The 23,439-nt window shown below is 34.6% G+C and overlaps 2 protein-coding genes across 2 annotated transcripts; both read left to right on the top strand.

The window, feature by feature from the left end:
• The first annotated feature begins 16,376 nt into the window (after positions 1–16,376).
• LOC18440739 (uncharacterized) lies at positions 16,377–16,937 on the top strand. The gene has a single exon (XM_006850877.4). It carries the CDS (start codon positions 16,377–16,379, stop codon positions 16,935–16,937), a length of 561 nt encoding a protein of 186 aa, XP_006850940.2.
• A 4,006-nt stretch (positions 16,938–20,943) lies between these two features.
• On the top strand, positions 20,944–22,909 carry LOC148783949 (uncharacterized). The gene is made up of 2 exons (XM_088848316.1): positions 20,944–21,575; positions 22,156–22,909. The coding sequence occupies exons 1-2, from the start codon at positions 21,010–21,012 to the stop codon at positions 22,790–22,792; spliced, it is 1,203 nt and encodes a 400-aa protein (XP_088704442.1). The 5' UTR covers positions 20,944–21,009; the 3' UTR covers positions 22,793–22,909.
• Positions 22,910–23,439: the final 530 nt, after the last annotated feature.

The following is a 23,439-nucleotide window of genomic DNA, read 5'->3' as shown; positions in this document are numbered from 1 at the left end:
CAATGAGACAATTTACCTTTGAAACATGGTGGTCACAATTATTTACAACCATCCGATGTGAAATTTTATAGCTTGGATGTGTCACAAAGCTCGAAAAAATTTCTTTTGACGTTTGAATTAGGTCAATAGAATAATTATAGCCACCCAATTTCACATCCAATGGTTAAAATTAATGTGAAATGGTCTCATTCAATACTTTCCCTTATCTTAATCACATACAAAGCATGAGAGATTCTTACTTTGCTGGGTGAAAGGGTTAAAGACATCTCGTCTATTAGGACAATAGTTTGTAAATATGGTTACACAGCTTTGAAAGGGGTGGGAAAGGGTCTAAATAGGGGTGGCAACGGGTCGGATATGGGTCGGGTACAGGTTGGTACATCTGGAGCCCAACCTAGACCCAGACCCAGACCTAAATAGTATTAGGGTCTAGGTTCTGAACCTGGCCTCAACCTGTTGGGTCCTTAGTCTATCCTGTCGAATCCCGGGTTCAATTTGGTCCATTGCCACCCTTACTATGAGCTACTTTCTTTTTCTTTTTTTTTTAATCATCATATACCTACATTAATGGCAACAAGGTCACAATCACCTGCAATTAGATTTCAAGTTGTTGATTAGTCGTTTAATAGTTAAAGATTATTGGATTTGGTGCTATCCAAAAGTCACCCACATAAAGAAATCCCATGTTTTGTGGGATTGAGATATTCCTATATTTTATGGGATTGAGATAATCTCATATTTTTGTGTGATCGATTAAGATTGATCTATATTATGTGGAATTGAGATATTCTCATAATTTGTGGGATCGATATTGATAAAGTTCACAAAAGAAATAGAAATCCAATAAGATTAGGACACTTGGATGGATATATCTGTTGGTATTTTGAAATATATGTTATATCAATAGAAAGTTTCCTATTTTATGTGGACTCCTAAAATTATATATATGGGATATGTTATATCAATAGAAAGTTTCCTATTTTATGTGGACTCCTAAAATTATATATATAGGATGAGAGTACAGAGAGTTTGAGTGCCCTACTTGAGTCACCATATGGGAATGGTGGTTCTTCTAGATAGAGAGAGGGAGCCTCTATGCATAAAATGCGATTTCTTCATATAGAAAAGAGATTCCTTTGGGACTCCCGAATATTGAGAAGCTTGTTTCTTGTAGAGTAGCGGTTCTCATGGATATTTTGGGTTGTTTTTCCTTTTAGTGAGATAAAGTCTCGTTTTCTCTCAAAGTTATTCTCTTCTTAGAAAGTGGCCTAGTTATAGAATAGAGATGAGAGATTGGCAATGGTGCCATTTGGGAGAGCGGGTTTGCTCGACTTGAGATTTTTGTGAGGTTTGTTCCAAAATCTTTGATGTAACTTACATTGGAATAGTGGATTTATGTTTGTTGTGCCCGTGGATGTATCCCTTTTGGGTGTACCATGTAAACCTTTGTGTTCTTATGTTTTCATGATTTATTTCTCATACTTTATTTGACAATTATTAACCCAACGGATTTATTGCTTCTGTGCACACAATAAGTGGTATCATAGCGAGGTTGAGCCAAGTAACCCGGTTTGGGGTTTTTGGTAAGACAATAAAGGTTTCGACGCAAGGTTCGAGGTGGAGAAATTTTGATGGAAAGCATTATTTTTTAGCAAGAATGATGAAGGAAATTTATTTTGATGGAAAGCATTATTTTTCAGCAAGAATGATGAAAAAAATTTATTTTGATGGAAAGCATTATTTTTCAGCAAGAATGATGAAGAAATTTTATTTGACAAAAGATGAATAATCCATAAAGCTATCCAATCGATGTGGGCATATCGAGCAGGTGATTTTGATATCAAGGTGGAGATTATTGGATTTGGTATAATCCAAAATCACCTACATACGGAAATCCCATATTTTGTGGGATTAAGATATTCCCATATTTTGTGGGATTAGATAATCTAATATTTTGTGGGATCGCTTAAGATTAATCCATATTATATGGAATTGAGATATTCCCATAATTTGTGGAATTGATATTGATGAAGTTCTTAAAAGAAATAGAAATCCAATTAGATTAGGATTCTTGGATGGATATATTTGTTGGTCTTTTAAGATATATGTTATATCAATAGGAAGTTTTCTATTTTGTGTAGACTCTTAAAATTATATATATTATATATTATATATGGGGTGAAACTACAAAGAATGGTGATTCGTCTAGAGAGAGAGGGAGGCTACCATATGAGAATGGTGGTTCCTCTAGAGAGAGGGAGGTAGAGCCTCCTGTGGATAAGATGTGATTTCATCCTATAGAAGAGAGCTTCTTTTGAACAAAAACATTATGATAGTGTCTCTTTTGGACTCCCGAATATTGAAAGACTTCTTTCTTGTAGATAAGCGGTTTTCATAGAGATTTTGGGTTCTTTCTCCTTTTAGTGAGATAAAGTCTCGTTTGCTCTCAAAGTTATTTTTTTCCTAGAAAGTGTCCTAGTTATAGAATATATATTAGAGATCGGCATCAGATTTAAAGGGGTTTGCTCGACTTGGGATTTTTGTCGAGGTTTGTTCCAAAATCTTTGATGTAACTTTCATTGGAATAGTGGATTTATGTTTGTCGTGCCCGTGGATATAGCCCTTTTGGGTGAACCCCGTAAATCTGTGTTCTTGTTGCATGTTTTCATTATTTATTTCTCATACTTTTATTTGCTAATTATTAACCCATCGGGTTTATTGCTTCCACACTGAAACGATACTGAGAAGATTCACAAATCGAGAAATGGTCCAAATTTTTAACCTCCAAAAGGAAAAATGACTATGAGTTCTTATTATATACGATCCTTACTACACCTAAACGAATAAGCCTTGAAGTATTTTATCTCCAATAATTTATGGGTACGGGTCGCGGGTCCAATCAGACCTGAACCCGAATAGTGTACAGGTTTAAGTTTTAGGTCAGGACATGACTCGCTAGGTCTAAATATTGAACCCATATCCGAACCCATGTCAACTATACCCAGCAAGTCCATTGCCACCCCTAGGTCTAAAGGCTCAAACAAGGTCATTAGTCATATTCCATGAGCATGATGATGACACACGTATATATCCCAAAAGATTTGTTATTTGTAGAACATTGGAGCAGTGTTTTCAAGACTGACTGAATCAAATGGACTGGACAAAACTGGTCCTGCAAGTCCGAAAGTGCATCAATATGCTTGACTTGTTTTGATTAATTCGACTAGCAAAAAAAAAAAAGTTTTTGAAATATATTTGATTGTTTCAAATTATTGATCTTATCATTTTTTTTATTCTTTTTAAATCCAATCAAACTATATCCAACCACTATCATGTCAATTTTGACTGAACTAGACCTTGACTAGTAAGGTGGTCAATCTAGCCCTGATGAATGTTATCAGGATCGAACGAACCAACATACTGTTGAGGACTCTAGTCCATTCAAAATCGGTGTGACCGCTACTTGAACTGATTGGATTGAATTTAAAATATAAAATTGTGAATTATAGTCTAAAACTAATTATAACAAACGTGCTTATCTAATTTTTTTTGGTAGATCTCAACAATTTAAATGGATTAGCCAAATTCGACGAAACCTTTTATATAGATACCAAACCCATTTTTTATTTTATATTATTATGACTGAAGCTCTAATAGACAATCTTACGAGTCAGATGAGCTTTTCTGGTCCGATCTTGGTAGCTACAGTTCTCATAACACTATCGAAGACCAAGTTTTGAGTAAAGACATCTTTTTTGAAAAGAAGTTAAATTTGACCCTTTTTTTTTTTGGTGGACAGTTAACTTTAACCCAAAAAAGAAATAAAACATATTCATAAAATATCCCTCATTGGCATAAATAAATAAAGGAAAAAAGTTTATATAAGGCGTTAACTTTATACCATAGAAGCAAGGAGAAAGTCTATTTAAGGTTGCAACCTCAAAATGTAGAATTATAGATGAAAAGACCTCTAATTGATCATCTCGATATTGAGATGTATGAATATGAAAAGAAAAAGATTTTGAGTCCCAGAAATAATGCATCTTGCAATACATTATCTAGACCATCCATTTTCAAGATTTTTACATATTTATAGATCTACTTGATTTTAACCTTTTTGGAGTGTAAAATTTTATAATTAGATATGAAAATAGATTTTGAGGTAATCTTAAGAATTTTTTTTCCAAAATTACATTATATAATAAAATTTAGAGGTGAGCCTGAATTGGATTGTTTAAGGTTGCAACCTTATAGAAACCGCATCCTAGAAGTACTATGCACTTCAAAGATCTCAAAAAAGGTTGTTTGGATGTTGGAAAACCCTCATATTATCATCTCGACCTTTAGATGCTTGTACTTAGTCAAAAAAAGATTTTAAGTCCCAAAAATAGTATATTTGTAACACTTTATCTGGACCTTCCATTTCTAAGATTTTCAAATTTTATAGATTTGCTTGACCTGGACTATTTTTGGAATTAAAATTTTACAATAGAGGTGAATATATTTTTCTGACAACATAATAATTTTTTATACCAGAATTATATCTTCCAAATGAAGCATTGAGGCCCTATAGTAAAAATAGAAATATTTCTATGATAGTTATGGTCCTTTAAAATTATTTTGAGAAAGGTTGGTGGTGGTTGGGTTTTCAACGGTTATGGGCCACTTTTTAAACAATTTCTACAAATAAGAAAAGAATTAAATAAAAGAAAAATAAAACCATTGGAACTTGGTAGGATTTGTAAAAACTTTATTATTTCACTTGAAATTAAAAAAATGGTTTTTTGTGGAATGGGTTTGGTACCAATAAGCACGTGCAATCATGGAGCAGGCAACTAAAACATGTGCCATCATGTAATTCTTTGAAGTCGCGTGTGGTTCAGGTCACGTGTGCGAGAGCGAATAAAGAGAGAGAGACTCGAATCTATCTCTTAAACTTAGGCAAGTTTGTGTGAGATAGAGAGAGCTTCCAAATAATCCATTTTGGAAAAAGTTTATACAGAGTCAAGGCTCTAAACAATTTAATTCAAGCGCATCTCAAAAATTTCATTAGAAGAGGTTATTTTGATGTCCAAATATATTCAAATTGATTATCTCGACATCAACATATATGGACATAAGAAAAAAATAGATTTCAAGTTTTGGAAATATTGCATTTTATTTTTGGACCATCAATTTTTAAGATTTTCAAATTTTCATAGATTTGCTTGAAAAGTTTTGGAGCTTTAAATTTATAATTAGATATGCAAATATATTTTAAGGCTATCACAAAGATTTCCAATATTGAAACCACATTTCTCAATACTATTTGAAAGTGTGCTCTATTTTATTTGTTTAGAGCCTTGGCTTCATACAAACCGCACCCATCTATTTTTGGGTAGTTAAGTTTCGAATAATCATAAACTAAGGAGCGAGAGAGAGAGAGAGAGAGAGAGCTCCAAAACATGTGAAGAGACAAAATCTTTAGGTTCCATTGAGAACATAGGCCAAAAGCATGAACCGTATCGCAGTTCGATCTTAGTAGGAGACAATGACCAAGCCATGAAATTTAGTAAACCATGATCTCTTAGACAACCAAACAAGAAACAAAATTATTTGGGAATCGTAAAGAGAGTTAGTGAGAGAGAGCATAAACATGCATCATTAAGATGCTTCCCCAAGAAAACAAGCATATGTGAGATGCCGGATTTTGCAAAGCCCCATGTTGGAGATTTCCACACCAAGAAATTTATTGGTCCCCAAAAAATAAATAACGGGAATGATCCATTGTGTGTGATGCTGCAGATTGTTTGGATGAAATGGGGGCAGAAAATAGTACAAAGTGCAAAAAAAAAAGGATATCGAACTCTTCTTGTTTTCAGGCATGCAGGAGCTATCTCAAGACGATATTTGCCTCCCTTCAATAAATTATTTGATGTGCATAAGAAGGGCAATTCGTCCTCGGGATACTGGAAAACATAGATGTCTTTTTCAATGTTCCTAAAATCTATCCCCCCCAAGCTTAGAGATAAAATGGAGTAGAGAGAGAGTTGACCCACTGGGTTTGCTTGCTAGAATTGCAGAAGATGCGGCTCATTTAGTTTTATGGTGGTTATATCCATCACCCAATAACTACTAGTTACATGAATTACATGCACTTGAAGGGCAATTCATCTTCGGGATACAAGAAAATAGAGATGTGTTTTCAATGTTCCTAAAACCTATCCACCCGAGCTTAGAGATAAAATCGAGTAGAGAGAGGTTGTAGAAGAGGTGGCTCATTTAGTATTGTGGTGGTTATATGCATCACCCAACAACTACAAGTGGCATGAATTACATGCATTGGAAGGCTGCTCATTTAGTGTTATGGTGGTTATATGCATCACCCAACATACAAGTTAGATGAATTACATGCACTTGAAGGTTGCTATTACAAGTCTCCATCTCATCAACGGGCTAGATGACTGTTGAATGTCCCACACTCATCGAGTGCTAGATCTCATCAACAGGCTAGATGACTGTTGGATGTCTTACACTCATCGAATAACAACCAGCTTCCATCTTATCAATGTGCTGGATGTCCCACACTCATCGACGGCAAAGTTTGCCACATCAAGTGGCCCGTGCACCGCATATTGCACTTCTTTCTCATTTGTACATAGAGTATATTACATATGAATGCGTGCTTTTAAACACAGCTCAAGAAACTCTATCATCTTTAATGTGGGACTCAAACCCACATCTTTCTCTCTCTACAAAGCAATTTAAGAAAGAACTATAAAACTAAAATTGTTGTTTTGAAATACACTTAAAACATTTTTCAAACCAAAAATACTAACGAAAGTGGGAGAGGATACAACATGATAATACATATTACTCTATAAGCATAACCAGCTAATTCATGAACATGTATCATTCAAACACGCCAAACCCTCAAGAAGTAGAATTTCATATTCATATCAATTCAATTTTAGTAATTGGTCCTATTGGGTGAATCTAGTTGAACCGATATAGTCAGCCAAGTGACTCGGTCAAATATGTTGTTTTAAAAAAGGAAAAAATATAAATAAAATTTCAAAAGTTTAAATCGCTTAAAACAAACTTCAAATCATTTAAAAATATTTTTCTAATTAGAAATCTCTTTTTAATATGATTTCTAGGTGTATTAATCCGCGTCCTGAGTTGGCATAGAAAATCAGACCGCCTATGTGCCAAATCTAGTACAATTCGGGCAGTTCTAAGTCGGGCCACCAATTTTTTAATTCTAGCTTTTTATAACCAAAAATATTGTGATTATACATGTTCTGATTGAGATTATTATAGACTTACGTGAGCTTTAGATCAAAAGGGCACATCCCATATCAAAAAAGAAATAAGTAACAAATGGTATATTAACTAGTCAATCAATGGTATTTGATTAAGCTCTAAGATGATTTATAAAATTGTAGAAGTAAAGTTGCAACTCTAATGTTGTCCGTTGGATATGTGTAACAAAATCTAATAATTTGATCACACGGTCGGGATTTTGAATGGGTGGAGATGGATGGGCAAAGATTGTGTTTCCCTAATTGTGGACAATATAAGCCTTTGAGCCCAAAAAATTAATAGTTTTCAATTGTGATTATTCTCACTGTTTTTCGTCAATGTGATGTTAGACTCAAATTAGAAACTTTGGGTATTCTTTATTCTTACATTAAGCAAAAATTTAAGTGCTGTTTTTTTATGTCATGTTAAGCTCAAATTATAAACTTCCCGAATTCTTCTTTATTCTTATATTAAGCAAAATTTTAAGTGTCAATAAATGGGAAAAAGAAAAATTTCTTTTTAAATGGTAATTTCTGACTTTTGAAACTCTAAACGTTACGTTGTGTCACCTTGCGACCCCTGACCATCAAAGCTTAATGGCCATTCTTGTATATCATGCACCATTGTACGGGAAAACAACACTTTGTCAAAGGTGGATTAATAATACTTAAGTGGTGCTTAATCTCCCCTATCTATCACCATTACCGAATAGTCGATGTCCCGTAGTGTACAAACATTTCGTGCTCTACTCACGTATGATATTCTTTACCAAGGTCATGAACACATTTATTTAGTGTCAAGACCGGACCGGCACAAAGTTCAAATAGTTGAAATACTAACCAGTGTTTTGGCCAATCTGGTTAAAAAAAAAAACTTCGTTTTGGTAAAAAATCAATTGATCCAAAAACTTATCTTTGACCAATTGGACCGGCTACATATCGACGAACAACCATTTACAATACAATTTTATTCTTAAGTTATTAATATTATATTTTTTACAATTTGATAGGCAATCATGACCGGTTCAGATTAGACACGACATCCAACTGATTCAGAATGCACCTACTTTTGTGAACTTGAGAAAACTCGACCTTATGAATCTTCGAAGTTCACCTTTCAAATATATCTCTTTTTCGCCTCCCTACCTTCCCATACAATATGAAAGCAAAATAATACAAAAAAGACTAGGTATAAAGTATAAACCTAGCTTAAGTGAAACCACAAAACTAGATTTAGAGGGAGACCATGAGCAGTTGATCCTGACAAAAATTATGTATAAACCCACCTCAAGTGAAACCACAAAAGTAGATTTAGATATATATATATATATATAGAGAGAGAGAGAGAGGGGTGTTAAACATTAAAATAAAATAAAAATGAGAGCAAATATAAGGTGGTTTCCTTCTTGTTCTAAAAGAAATAGAAATGAGAGGTAGTTGTGTAAGATTTACTTTAATGTCTTTGTCACATTAGATTATGTGTAGCAGGGGTGAGCTTTTAGCGGATCGACGCCCCAAGTATGAGAGAGAAAGTCCATAGAACCATGTGAGCCAAGATCGAACCTTCAATCTCCTCTACACTATTAAATTAGCCTTCATATACAATAATATTTTGATGGAGTTGGTTAATATAGTTTCCCTTATTTGGAAGTGGGTACTCTAATTTTTTAATTGGACAAAATCTAGGGTTCCCCTAATATGTGATTGTTGTCTTCCTTGGCTTGTGACCATGATGTAATGCACATGGATCCTAGAGTTTTAAATTAGTAGTGCATATAGTTTGGTCCCATGGGAGCACACTATACACTTGCTCTTTTTGGAAAAAGAGGAACTCAAGAGATATTTATTGATTTGGTATTTTCCTTAGAATCACCATATGAGCACTTACAATTTAAAAATCGAGTTTGAGTCTTTGAATGAATGTAAACTTGGGCATTCTCTATGCGATCTGAGGATATTATTTTTCAAGCACATACAAAGTCTTTCCTTAGCTTTTTTTTATTTTTATTTTTTTTTTAAGGTTGGTTGAAGAGGTTACATCACCAAAAATTGATGACTTCCTACTTTTGATTCGCCTGAGGGAGTAAATGGAGTATATGCTCCTAAGGGATCATACAATGTTTTGATTTAATTAATTTTTATAGCTTAGTGGCCTGCCTTATTAGTCTATTTTAAAGGATGTCCACCGAAAACCTAGAAACTGTATGAATAGTATAGATGCAAATCATGATATTCTAATGGAAAAAAAAATGCAACTAGTTGGGAATAAAATGCAAGTAGCAAGGTTTCCCAGTACACAATCTGTGGTCTCATAGGATTCTATGAAAAGGTCAACAGAAAGCTTACAGAGCAACTGAAATATCAAATAATATAATTTTCGAGTCAAGTTGTTTAGTTGAGCCTATACATTTACAAATGCAAGTGGCCAAGAATTCGGGAGTAAATATAGTGTACTCCTGTAGGAGCACAATATACATTTAGTCCCCGGAGTGCGTGTACTGTCCCCGTCGAGAAAGAGATACCTAGAAGGACGTTGTAGCACTTAAATGTTGAGACACTTAAAATCTGGTAGTATGGAAATATGATATTTTCTGTTCAATTTACCGATAAAGGAGAGTCTGATTTTTTTTTTTTTTTTGTTAGAAGTTGAACTTACGTACCAAAATATTGGAATCCTGATAATCCTATATTGTTTTTTCTCGATGGAGTGAATATATAGTATGTTCTTACAAGAGCATATAAATTAGATCAATGATCCAATGCAACGGTTGTATCATAGTATAATGAAACAACACTTCTAGAAAACCATGTTTGTGGTATTTGTATGACCCAAAATTTTTCATGTACACTCTCTCCATCTCAATAATCAACCCCTCCAAAAAAAAAAAAGTTCAATTTGAACCCTAGATAGGGTCAAAATGAGTCCCCTCCAAAAACGAATCTAGACCATTCATTTTTGTGAATTTCAAGATCTTAGCCTTTATAAATCCAAAATCATTTTTTTATTTTTTAACATTGTTCATCTACTGATAATAAAGCCATCCAAAAAAATTGGAAATGAAAAAATGTACTAAGGCCTAGATCTAAGCATCTCACCAAAATGAACGGCCTATGTTAATTGGGCTAAAAAAATACTTTCTAAGTTGTGTTTTCAATTTTTTTCTTTTTTTGTGATTGTTCTTAAAATGAAAAGAGTGTATATTTCAAAATTTGGATCAAACAAATGGCCATAAGATAGTTTTTTAAGGTTGTTGCATCATATTACTATACAACGGTTGCATGAAATCATTACTCTATAAACTATTGGCTTAAATTTTTAGTGCATGGCCTTTGATAGAGCAAACTAGCGGAATAAGATTGTGTAGCCGACTCAAATAGTTGGAACAAGACTCTGAGGATGACGATGAAGATGAAATTCAATAAGTAACTTGAGCGGATTGTCTTATACATGAATGGCTATATTGGAACATTGCACAAGTTGTTGCATCTTGGTCCATAGAGACCATGGCTACACTAATAATGCACCTTAATAAATTTAAGAGAGAGATGAGAATTTAAGAGAGAGAAATGAATAAATTCAAATAAAGAAAGAGAAAATAGAAGGAGGAAAAATGGGAGCACATGTGCAGTATGTGTGGCATAGAAAGAGTTGGAGAGAAAACAAGTGTTATCCTTAGGGTCTAAGAATCAGTGCCAATGAGTAGAACTCAAGAAAGAAGAGAGAAAATAAAAAGGCAAAATGAGATCCTCAAAGTGGGGGCACCCATAACCCCCACAAGTGATCCCTTGGTGCACAAACTCCAAATGAACTACCACTTTCCTCCTCAACCCACGTTGTACACTCACATGTCTCAGGCCCACTCTCTCTCTCTCTTTATTTAATATGGAAAAGGTTTCTTCTCTAGAACTTCTATATTTTTCTCTTATCCAGTTAGATCAAATAACACATTCATCATTTGATCTAGATTCGACGCTTCAAACTATTTTATTTTCAATTTTTATTTTAGAAATTATTTGAATATGAAATTTGCCATGTACTATTAGTCTCAATGGGCCCCCTTAAAGAATTATTTTAATAAAGTAAAATAGCTAAAATACCTTCGAAACTTTCAAGAGTATTTTAGTTATTTTATTTTATAAAAAATATTTTTTTATATTTTTTATAGGTGCGAATTTAAGAGAGGAGTGGCCGCTCAAAAATTTGTGTCAATATATTTTGTAGAAAAAATTAAAATTAAAACAGTGTAGAGACATGATAATATAATTGGATCCATCTTAGCCATTCATTTCGATCTGACGGCTAAGTAAGGGGAAGTGTATAACTACTATACATTAGGAGAAGTATAGAAACTTGACCATTTAATATTGGAAAAAGTTTATATAGAGCCGAGGCTCTAAACAATCAAATTAGAGCCTACTTCAAAATTTTCACTAGAAGCGGTTGTTTTGATGCCCGAATATCCTTAAACTGATCATCTTAACATCAAGATGCATGGACATGAGAAAAAAATGGATTTCAAGTTTTGAAAATAGTGCATCTTGTAAGACATATTTAGACCCTCAGTTTTCAATATTTTCAAGTTTTCATAGATCTACTCTATCTAAATTATCTTTGAAGCTTTAAATTTTATAATTAAAGATGAAATTATATTTTAAGGCTATCACAAAAGACTTTCAGTATTGAAACCACATTTCTCCATACTATTTAAAAGAGCGCTTTACTTTGATTGTTTAGAGCATCGGTTCTATACAAACCACAACCTTTAATATTAACATCTCTCTCTCTTTTTATTTGAATGTTACATTAGCATCTCTTCCTCTCTCGGATTCTTTTCATGCCCAGTTTAGTGTTATGACCTTTGTCTCTCTAATCTCTCTCTCTTCATGACTCCTTTAGTGTTATCATCTCTCTCTTCATGCCCACTATAATATTAACATCTCGAGTAGTCATTTCATGCTACGGATGTATTATAGTATAATGCAACAATATTAAAAAATTATGTTAGGGCTATTTGTTTGATCCAACTTTTGAAATACACACTCCTTTCATTTTAATGAACAATCACAACAAAAACAAACAATAAATTTGAAAATATAACCTAAAAAGTATTTTTTTAGCCCAATTAACATTTACTGTCCATTTTGATACGATGCTTAGATCTAGGCCTTAGAATGATTTTTTCCAGTCCATTTTTTTAGATGACTTTATTATCATTAGATAAACAATGTTAAAAGATAAAAAAATGATTTTGAGTTTGTAACGACTAAGATCTTAAAATTCACCAAATGAATGGCCTACATTCGTTGTTGGAGTCATCTAATTTTGACCATTTCTAGGTCTAAATTGAAATTTTTTTTTTTGGAATTGATTATCGAAACGATGAGAGTGTATGTGTAAAATTTTGGACTATACAAATACTAAAAAAATAATTTTTTAAAAATGTGATTGCATTATACTATGATAGAACAGTTCATGCCCTCTTTAATATTATCATCTCTCTCTTCCTTCATGCCTCCTTGAATATTAGCTTCCATCTATCTTTCTCTCTCTCTCTCTCCAAGAAAAACCAAATTCAAAACCCTAACTTTCTTGCGATCCCCAACGTTGTACGATAAATTTGGCCTCGTTTGGTGCGATGACAGTCGTATAGACTCCCAATGCTTAACCCAACTTAGCCATTAATTCTCCTGCTACTAGCTTCAATGACCAAAATAACCTTTCTGTAAATGTAACTCTACCATGTAAGCTTACCTTTTCGTAGGCTACTTCTTGCAGAAGGTCAGGAGCATTTTTGTCATCCTCAGCAAATAAGCACGCTTGTGGTCAGTTCCTAAACACAATTCAGTCAAAGGAAGAAAAGGGGGATTTTTTTTAAAAACAACAAATTCCTTGCCACTCGCTGACTCTCACATGCTCCTTAATGATCATGGCCACATTAATAATTTAATCAATTATTTTAATACTATTCATAACAAGCCCTATTAATAATTTGATCAAATATTTTAATAAAGCCACCACTAATAGTAACAAACCCCTTTTAAAAGTACGGATTTGTGTACCACCAAAATTCCCATATGGCCACGGCCACCTTGGCCTTGACCACGATGAGGCCTTTGTTCTTTTCTTTCTTAAAATTTTCTTCCAAGGGTTTTTATATGCCTACAGGGTAAAAATATTGAAATTACCTTTTGGCCTATAAGGTTGGTAATTTACTATGAGGTCCAAATCTCATTTTATTTTTTAGTTTTTAATTTTGAAGAAGGTTCGATATTTCAAATATAATGGCCCATTTTTTATTTTTTTTACATTTGTTGGGCAAATTGATGTTTAACGTATCGAACTGCCCAATCTACATAGAGGCCAGATAAGAGTAACATCAGACCCCTTGAATTTTCCGTCCAACATTGTCAATGGGGTGGCAAAATGTTACAAATATCTGACCGTCTTTTCTCATATCTTTTTTTATATTTTAGCTGCAAGATGTTCAATCACTCACTCAACTATAAAACAAAAAACAAAAAAAAGCACTAAGTGAAGGCGGTCCAATGTTTTTAACGTCAAACCGCCCCATAAACAAAGCTAGGCAAAAATTGTAGGGTGGTCCATGTATCTACATTGGACCACCTTACAAATGAGATGGCTCAATATTTTAGACATCGAACAACCCCATGAAAGTTATAAAAAGAAGCAAAAATTAAAAAAATAAGCAATTCGATATTTGAAATATCGAACGAGGGGGCAAGTTTGAACAAACAAATAGGGGTCTCGAACCTTTTGGTAAAATTACGGAAGGATCAAATGGTTACTTCAGTAATTTTACAAAGTTTGTACATAAAGAATCTATTTTTATTAACACGTATTTATGATCCATAAAATGACCAACAAACTTAGCGGACCTCAATTAGTTGGGAAAAGGTTTTGACGATGATAAACATGACCAACAAACTTATCACCGTCCAATTAATTTGGTTGGAATGTGATGACAAAGTTCATCTACTTGATATTTTATGTGTGTGACCCACATCGACAGTGATAACCACTAGTCCTGAAGTTTTCATGACCATGTGGATCTTATTGTACTAGCTATTTTAAACTGAATCTCTATATAAGACACATTTACACTTACGGAAATAAGATTGTGGTATTCTATATCGTTGATTTTAGTCCGGTGTAGATTATTTTTTCTCTTTCTGTTTCTTTATTGTTAGTTCGCTAATGTAGATTTGAGGTATTTTTTAGGACAACATAAAAAATCGATATATCTTTTAACCGTCCAATAAAAATGGATGGTGTAGAATACTACATCTTAGGTTGCTCTTTTATATAGATTTTCTATTAATTTGAGTCACTGGGAAAGCAAATTAATTCAAATCAACGATTTTTTTGTGCATTATAATACTATCTATCTTTGGTACTATAGCAAAATCCGTGATAGCCATTTGATACAATACAATATAAGTGACTAAAAGTACAAAAAAAAAAAAACCCCAAGAAAATGATTACATGAGCCAACCGACCTATAATACAAGCCTTGATAAGATGAATGAGATGAACCCCAAATTTTGTGTAGGCCCTAAAAAATTCGAATTCAGACAAAAATCTGAGAAGAGAACAATTTCACATTTCTCAGCTGCCCCTTTCATCACTTCTCCTTCAAACTTATCTATCTAGGTTTTACCATGGTTATCGATTCCAAACCGCAATACATGGTCCGATTGGCCTATCCAATTCAATACAAAAACCTGATTTGATTTAAAACTGATCAGAATTAGTGTTTGGCCGATTTAATTGCCCATTTTTTACCAGTCCGGCCAAATAGGCATTGGGCAATTCTATTTTGTAATGCATTTTATTTTTTTCAAATATTTTTATTTTTTATTTTTAAAATTTTTAGTTCAATTTGTTAAAAATCAAATCAATTTTAACTAGACTAGACCTCAAACGAATTCAATAACCAATCTCTTCTTGAAGATACTGGCCTACATTGGGTCATAGGCTAGTCGGCTCATAGAGAGCCAGTGCGAGTGTGGGACTTCATGGCATTTTAAAAAAGACCTGGTTTCTATGCGGCGTAGAAATGTGAGCCTCTTAATAAATATATTTTTGAGATGGATTTTGGAACTTAAATTTTAAGGGCACTTAATCTCTAACATGGAGATTATGAATATGAAAAAATAAAAAAATTTAAAAACTAAAAATAATAATTCTAATAAGAAAACATTTGGACAGTTGGTTTCCATTGTTTTTAGATGGAACACCTACTTGCATCAATCTTTAACATGGATGTTTTACACTTTCTGGACCTCTGTAGTCATGAGGTCTAACCCGCATGAAACAATTTTCCATTTCGGTCCAACCCACATGAAACAATTTTTATTTTCGGTCCAGCCCACATGAAACAATTTTCCTTTTCGGAGAGAAAAAATGTTTCATGTGGGCCGAACCGCATGACTACACATGCGATCCAAAAAGTGTAAAACATCCGTCTTTACGATGGATGCAAGTAGGTGTTTCATCTAAAAGCAATGAAAACTAACCATCCAAATATTTTCTTGTTAGAATTATTATTTATAGTTTTAAAAAATTAGTTATTTTTCATATTCGTGATGTTCATGATAGAGATTTCATATATTTAAAAATTAAGTCTAAAAATCCATCCCAAAAATAGAATTATCAAGAGGCGCGCATATCTACGTATGCGGGCTTATCCTTTGGAAAAAGGTTAGCACCTTTCTGAAAACCGCCCTTTTTAACTTCCACAGTCAACTCTGCACCCGAGAAGAGATTGAGAATAAATTAATGGAGAGCATTCATTGAAGTTAATAATTATGAACTTCCACATTAATGTTAGTTCTTTTAAAGAAGAGAAACGGCAGTTATTTTTGAAGAAGACTCTACGCAGCCAACTTCCTTATATATATATATATATATATCCCTCTCCCTCTTCCTTCATCAAGTCTCCTTTCTCAGCCAACCTCTCTCTCTCTAAAACTTGCATTCTCTCTCCCTCTTTCTCTCTCTAAAACTCTTTCTCTCTCTCTCTAAAAAGCTGTCTTTCTTTCTCTGACCAGCATTGTGGAAACAATCTCTCAATGGAAGCAAAGAAATTCAACAAGATTAGAGAGATTGTTAAGCTCCAACAAATCCTCAAAAAATGGAGAAAGCTTGCTGCATCTTCCTCCACCAAAACAAGTACCACCACCATCACTGCAAGCAAAGGCCTGAAGTTCCTCAAAAGAACCCTCTCTTTCACTGATACCCCATCTTCTTCTTACTCTTCCACTTGGGCCTCAAATGTCCCGAAAGGATACCTTGCAGTCTGCGTCGGCCAAGAGCTCAAGAGATTCATCATTCCAATGGAGTACTTGCGCCACCGAGCTTTCGAGCATCTCCTCCGAGAAGCTGAAGAGGAGTTCGGGTTCGAGCAGGAGGGAGTGCTGACCATCCCCTGCGAAACCGCTGTTTTCGAGAAGGTTTTGAGGGTTTTGGAGCAGAAGGAGAGTGGCTCGAAGATGATGAAGGTGCTGGGGTTTGATGAAGATGGGAGTGGGGATGGGAAAAGAGAGAAGAATTGCTTTTGTGGTTCGGAGGCTGAGGTTGCACTGTTTGGTGTTTCTCGTCACCATCCAAATCACAAGTCATTATGCAGATAGGGAATGTGTTCTCTCTCTCTCTCTCTTTCCCTCTCTCTCTCTCTCTAAGCTTTCTCTCACTATGTATCCTACTTGCTCTGTAATCCTTGCTTTTGATTTTGAGAGTGGTTTTTGAAGATTATCAATATCATTAGCTAAAAGATGGAACTGCACTTCTTTTGCTCAGTTTCTTTTTTGGATTTGTGTGTGGCTTTTGATTTTTAGGTAGGTCACCTGATGCGAAGGATCCTTGTTTTTTATTTGGGAGCTTTTTTTAATCCATGTCAAAATCAATTAAAGAAGGAAAATGGTTGCTACCAAAATAAGTAAATCCTCATAACTCATCCAAAATTACAAGTCAAGCATTGGAAGAAAACTTTATATTGATCATCCCGACTTGAAAACTATGGTTGAAAAAAAAAAAAAGATATCAGGCTCTAAAAATACTATAAATTATCAAAACAATCTTTTCTAGTCAAATTTTTTAGGTGGGCTCTGTATATAAACTTTCTCAATCTATTTCATATTAAGTGAGGAGTGTATCTTATTTTGCAGTTATGGCCTTTTCGAGATGGAGAGATGGGGCCAAGAAGTAACATTTCCAAAAACAGAACCTTGACCGTGTTACTGTTACTGATCCAATTTGTGGATCTACAGTGCGTTTTAAAAATAGATGGAGTCAAGTGAATTTTCCAAAAATAGATTTGCACGCCATTGTGTAATGCTCCTAAAGAACCAATCAATGCATATTATTAGTGTCAAATCTCGAACTTAGACCAAGTAAGGGATATTGAACTAAGGGTGAGGTTTGTAAGGCACCGTCTCTAAAATTTGTTTGGAGATGTAGTTTTGGTATTGGAAACTTTATGATGTTTTGAAAATCTTTTAAAAATTGTGCAGATTGAATAGATATACGAGCATTTAAAAACTTTAAAAATAGACGATTCAGATAACTTGTTATAAATTGCATTATTTTTTAGACTTAAAATTATTATTATTTCAACATCTGCACATCTCAATGTTGAGATGATCAATTAAAGGGTTCTCTAACATATAAACAATCTCTTCTAGAATATTTTTGAGATGCACTGTATTACAATAGTAAAAAGTTGCAACATTTGGAGATAATTGAATTTTTCCTAGGCATTGTTATCAAGGTAGGACATGACTGGCCAGCTCAGCAAGGATAGTTGGGTGGTGCTTTAGTTGATATGGTCCAAAGTAAAAGTTAAATTTCACAAAAAAAAAAAGAAGGTTAAAACAAATATTTGTTGATTATATCAAGTAATATATGTTAAATTTGACAATTTAGATCATTTAAACAAAATTGGGCAAGTCAGTTTAAAATATAGTATATATTTTTGGTCTATAAATCTTATTTTTTTAATCGAGTGCGACCAGTTCTACTAATGGTTATCTTTTTTTGAACCAAAATCTGCACCCATTCTGATCCTGATAATACTGTTTTCAAGCATGTACCCTCGACCTATTCTAATGGAGCATCAAGAGATTTCTTTTCTAGATAGTCCAGGGGGAAAGAGATCCCCCACCTTTGACAAAAAAAGGCAACTCAAGTTGTTTTATTGTGTCCCTACCACTCTTGACTACCTGCCCTTGAGCCTATTCCTAAACATCAAAAGATTTCCACCATTATTTCACCAATTACACATTGATAACTTATAATTGGGATATTCATGTTTCCACATGACATGCCTATTTCGACAATATGCCTGTGTTTGCATTCGGCATAACCATTCTGCTTATAGATATGTGAATAAGATAGACGATGCTCTATCCCACAAGAAGCCAAAATATGGAGATAAATGTTGATATTCTCCACCCCAATCTGTTTATAAACACTTAATACGTATTTCACATAAATTTTCAACCAAAGGTTTAAAGTTTAGAAAAGTGTCATAAACATCTGATTTTTAAAGAAGATGAAATATCCATATAAATCGACTAAGCGATCCAAGAAATGAACATAATAGTGATAGCTTTCTATAAATGCGATCAGTAGAGGCCCCATACATTACAAAATTCTAAATCAAATGGTGGATTACTAATAGTGGATGAGGGCAAATAAGGAAGTTTATGACTTTTCCCTTTCTAACATGCTTCACAAACATGAGAAGCCTTATTACATAAAACAAATAATTTATTTTATTAAATTATTCGCCTAATTATGGCATTGTTGTATACCCTAATCGACTATGCCATTGCTTCATTGCAACTTTTTCACCAAGGAATGCCTAACCCGTACTATTATTGTTCATCTTTTATGCTACCTCCAATTTCAATAAATGCAGTAGAGCTCTCCCCGTTGATGAATCCTTTACAACAAAATATGAAGGGTGAAATTCAAACACAGCATCATTAGCCTTTGTAACCTGATTTACTGACAATAAATTGTAGAAAATGGAAGGAACATGCAGAATATTCCAAAGAGAAAAATGTAGCATTGTTTGTAGTAAGTTTTGAAGAACCAATATTTTTTATGCACAAACTTGTACCATTGCCAATTTTTATCTATTCTGGTCCAGTATATTCTGAGTGGAGAGAAAGATTGGAAATATCGGCAGTAATGTGGTTAGACATTCCTGAATCTGGGTACCATGCATCGTCGATGGTGGAGTGGGCCGCATGAAAGGCATTCAGGTTTACATCCAAATCAGGTTGAAAGGAATGGTTAAAGCGATGTCGACATTGGAGGGCTGAGTGGCCCACAGGATTGCATACTTAGCGAGATATGCGTGAGCGATTACCTTGCTGCTTGCCAAAATGAGAGTTATTTTTTTATTGCGGGCCATGGCCTTGACCACGACCATGGCCATCGTGCCCATCGTTTGGGAACTGATTGGCGTGCCCCTTGAGTTGTTTTGTGTGGTTGCAAGGTTGGCCGATGAAGAGCCAATATACAGCATGCCATGTTGATCTGAGAGTCGAATCTCTTGCCTTTGCAAAATGCCATGGAGATCACTGAGGGTAATTGAATCAGACTTTGTAGTTATAAAGGTCAAAAACGAATTTTACTCAAGGGGGAGTCCACCAAGAACGTTAAGTACTAAATTTTCATCAGAAACTAGCTTTCCTATTGCAGCAAGATGATCGGCTATGATTTTTGCTTGCTGAAAATAATCAGCAATGTTTAATGATCCCTTTTTAATAATCTGCAACTGGAATCACAATCGCTTAATACGTGCTCGTGAGTAATTTGAAAACGAGAGTTCTAGTGCAGTTCATAGTTTGTGGAAGATGGTAAGACCCACAATCTGGGCATGGATGCCCTCTGCGAGGGACGAGATAATCCAGCTGAGTAACGGCTGGTCTTGTCGCTTCCGATTGAGGAACGCAGGGCTCATATTGGGCTCCTCATTGTTTTCGGCTGGACGAAATTGAACAAAGTAAGGGAGGGATCCGTCTACATAGCTGAGAAAATGATATTATATATTATGACTATAATTATTTTTTGTATAAGAAGGTCGTAATCACTTTTAGCTATTAGATATGAAATCCAATAGATGAAAGTGTACCACAACATTCGGTAAATTTTATTTTGGACTTTCATCTCAAACATATCCTTAACCACCCTATTTGAAATCTAACGGTCAATGATGATTGTGACCACCTTATTTAATAAGTAAATAGTCTCATGTTATATATTTTTCTTATAAATAAATAGTAAAATCTCACAAAAATTGCAGTTTTGATGTCAGAAAACCTTTCATTCAATCATCTCGATCTTGTCCATTATGGATGTGAAAAAAATATGAATTTCAATCCTTCATGATATTATATATTGGAACACATTATCTAGACCATCCATTTTAAAGCAAGGCCTAAGCCGCATCCTATATGTAGAGATAGAAAATAGCTTATTGGGGATGCTAGTATCTAAGAAAAATGGACGCGTTATTATTATTGGAAAGAGGGGCAAACTTGTAAAGGAGAATTGATGCAAAGGGTGTTTTAGAAATAATTGTATTTGTGCGCAGGGAACGCACCGTTTCCTACAGTTGCATTACTTCAACCTTACATCAAAATTTTAAAATGCAAAACCGTCTACCATTTTTACCAAAACAAAACATCAAAGATGAGGAAAATTCCGGTCATCTCGTCGTCAGAAAACTCAAACTCCGTCGCACAAAAAGGCAGGAGAGGAAAATTCCAGCAACTTGCACGCGCTAAGAATGACTTTTCCGGTAGCGATTACACTTCCAGTCAAAGTGAGACGGAATTTACAGATACGGATCGCCAAGAAGGAGATTCAGAGGAAGAGGGATACTCTTTTGATGAAGATAATGAGAGCCGAACTCTCCCGAAGATACAAAAATTGCAGACCAGGAATACGTCAAGTCGAAAATTCACTTCAGGGCAGCAGAAAATGAATATTGCTTCTAAAATGAGGGACGCGAATTATTTGACCATTTTACCGTTGCCGGTGTTTAAGGGCGACCCCAGTGAGTGTCCGGCTTTGCATATCTGCCGTTTCGATCTCACATGCCGTGCAAATAACACGACAGACCCGGCATTGCTTCTTCGCTTATTTCCGACGACCCTTGATGGTGAGGCCATAATTTGGTTCCACCTCGACCTCGACCTCGACCTCGACCTCGACCTCCATTCCGGTTCGGACACCCTCTCTTGGGAAGCCCTAAGGTTAGCGCTGTGCATTTTTGTGTCCTTTAATAATTTTTCTGATTTTATTGTGTAGTTTTTAATATATACTTTTCTAGATTCTCAAAATATATATGATGTCAACAAGATCATTCCCTAAAAAATTTTGGAAAAATGTTTATAGAAAGTGTTGGCCTTATATTATAGAAATGATCACATCACAAAAATAAATAAATGAAAAAAAGTTGCTCTGACGTTCGAGAACCCTCTAATTAATTATCTCAACTTCGCGATGCATGAATTGAAAAAGCAAAAGATTTCAAGTCTTAAAATAGGTATCTTTACTGTTCAACATATGATTCGAAATACTTTATAAATTGGTATTTCCAAACCGCAATATCTTATAAAGTTATCGTGTGAAAATTTGGCATTTTAGAACACCTAAATAAGTTTGGACGGTATTGATAATGTTCTAAACCCATGATGGTGTAGATTTAACGTATCTTTTGATATAATATTATACAAATAAATTTATGACTTTTGTATAAATATTTTTCCAAATTTTAATCTTTACGCAACATACACATTCTCGGCCACTCTCTCATTTTGGACTACCATCAAGGTTGCGTTTTTTGCAGAATTATCGAAAAACCGATTTTCGGTCCGAACTTCTAACTATAAGGCAAGGAGAAGAAGAGACTGTGAACTCATTTCATCTGAGATTTCGATGGATTTTGAAGAAATGGCCAGATCTCAGGGTACCAGACTCCACTCTCAAATCAATATTCATTGATGGCTTAAAAGACCAAATTCATGAATGGATAATTCATCAATCACCCGAATCGGTCGAGGCGGCTGCAAGGTTAGCGAAGGCTTGGGAGCACGCTGAGGCTGCAAGGGACCGTCGGAAGAAAATTTCAAGTGAGTTTTCTCTCTCAAGAAGATGTGGGTTCTGTGATGGACTGCACAGTGAGGGGGATTGTGAAGTGAGAGGATTGATGAGAGAGATGTGGAAAAAAGGGGTCAATGAGGAAAGGGTAGCCGGAAAAGTGCCTGAATCAATTGTCGGGAGCGAAAGGAAGCCGGAGACAAAGATGGGTTCGAGCAGTCGGAGGGTTGAGGAGAAAGAAAGGGAGGAGGAAGAAGGGGGTAGGAGCTTGAGGAGGATGAAGTCACAATGTCTGTGTTCTAAGCACCAGTGTGGGAAAAAGAGTGAGAGTGAAAGGTTCAGCATAGAATTTCCCTTGCCAACTGATTAAACCACCCTTGCTCCGCTTCTTTTTATTTTTCCTGTTCTTTATTCCCCTCAATTTTAGGATCAATCCTCTTTGTGATACCTATTTATTCTAATAAATTGATTATATGCTTTCCCCGAAGTGACAATTCATCGAATCTTAAACAAACCAATTTCATACAATTGACCCCAAATTTGGGATCTTAAAAGCAATCACAAGTTACAATTCACAATTAAGGTTTCAGTTGGGAAAAAACAAAACATCCCCAAGACCCAATTTGTGAGGCAGAGAGAGAGTAGTTCCTTGAACGATTCATGTGCTAATAAACAATGAGATTTCACTTTACTGGCTTATAAGAGCACACAAAAACAGTAATAATGGGGAGAAATTCCACATGAAAAATTTATTCATCCTTCATCTCATTAGAATCAAATACAATTCAGATAAAATTGCTAATTCTGTTTTAGATTGAGCCAAATTTCTAGGAGAAAAAAAGAGTGCCTACGCAACATGCATTTCTCTGTTTTAGATTGAACCAAATTTCCACGAGAAAAAAAGAGTGCCAACGCAACATGCATTTCTAGAAGAAACAGTGGAATTATTTGAGGGAAACGTAATTAAAATAGTGCAAATAAGTTGAAAGCTATTATAAAGGGGAAAGGTTTTTAGAC

This window comes from Amborella trichopoda, chromosome 1 (genome assembly GCF_054954075.1).
Source record: "Amborella trichopoda isolate Santa Cruz 75 chromosome 1, AtrichopodaSantaCruz75HAP2 v2.0, whole genome shotgun sequence".
NCBI lineage: Eukaryota > Viridiplantae > Streptophyta > Magnoliopsida > Amborellales > Amborellaceae > Amborella > Amborella trichopoda.
This window is presented reverse-complemented; position numbering and strand designations above follow the sequence as displayed.

Bases quoted from the DNA above. Each gene is read 5' to 3' on its own strand.
- LOC18440739 (XM_006850877.4), top strand. From the start codon at position 16,377: ATGGAAGCAAAGAAATTCAACAAGATTAGAGAGATTGTTAAGCTCCAA.
- LOC148783949 (XM_088848316.1), top strand. From the start codon at position 21,010: ATGAGGAAAATTCCGGTCATCTCGTCGTCAGAAAACTCAAACTCCGTC. The intron at 21,576-22,155 runs GTTAGCGCTGTG...ACTACCATCAAG, and splicing joins CTCTCTTGGGAAGCCCTAAG to GTTGCGTTTTTTGCAGAATT.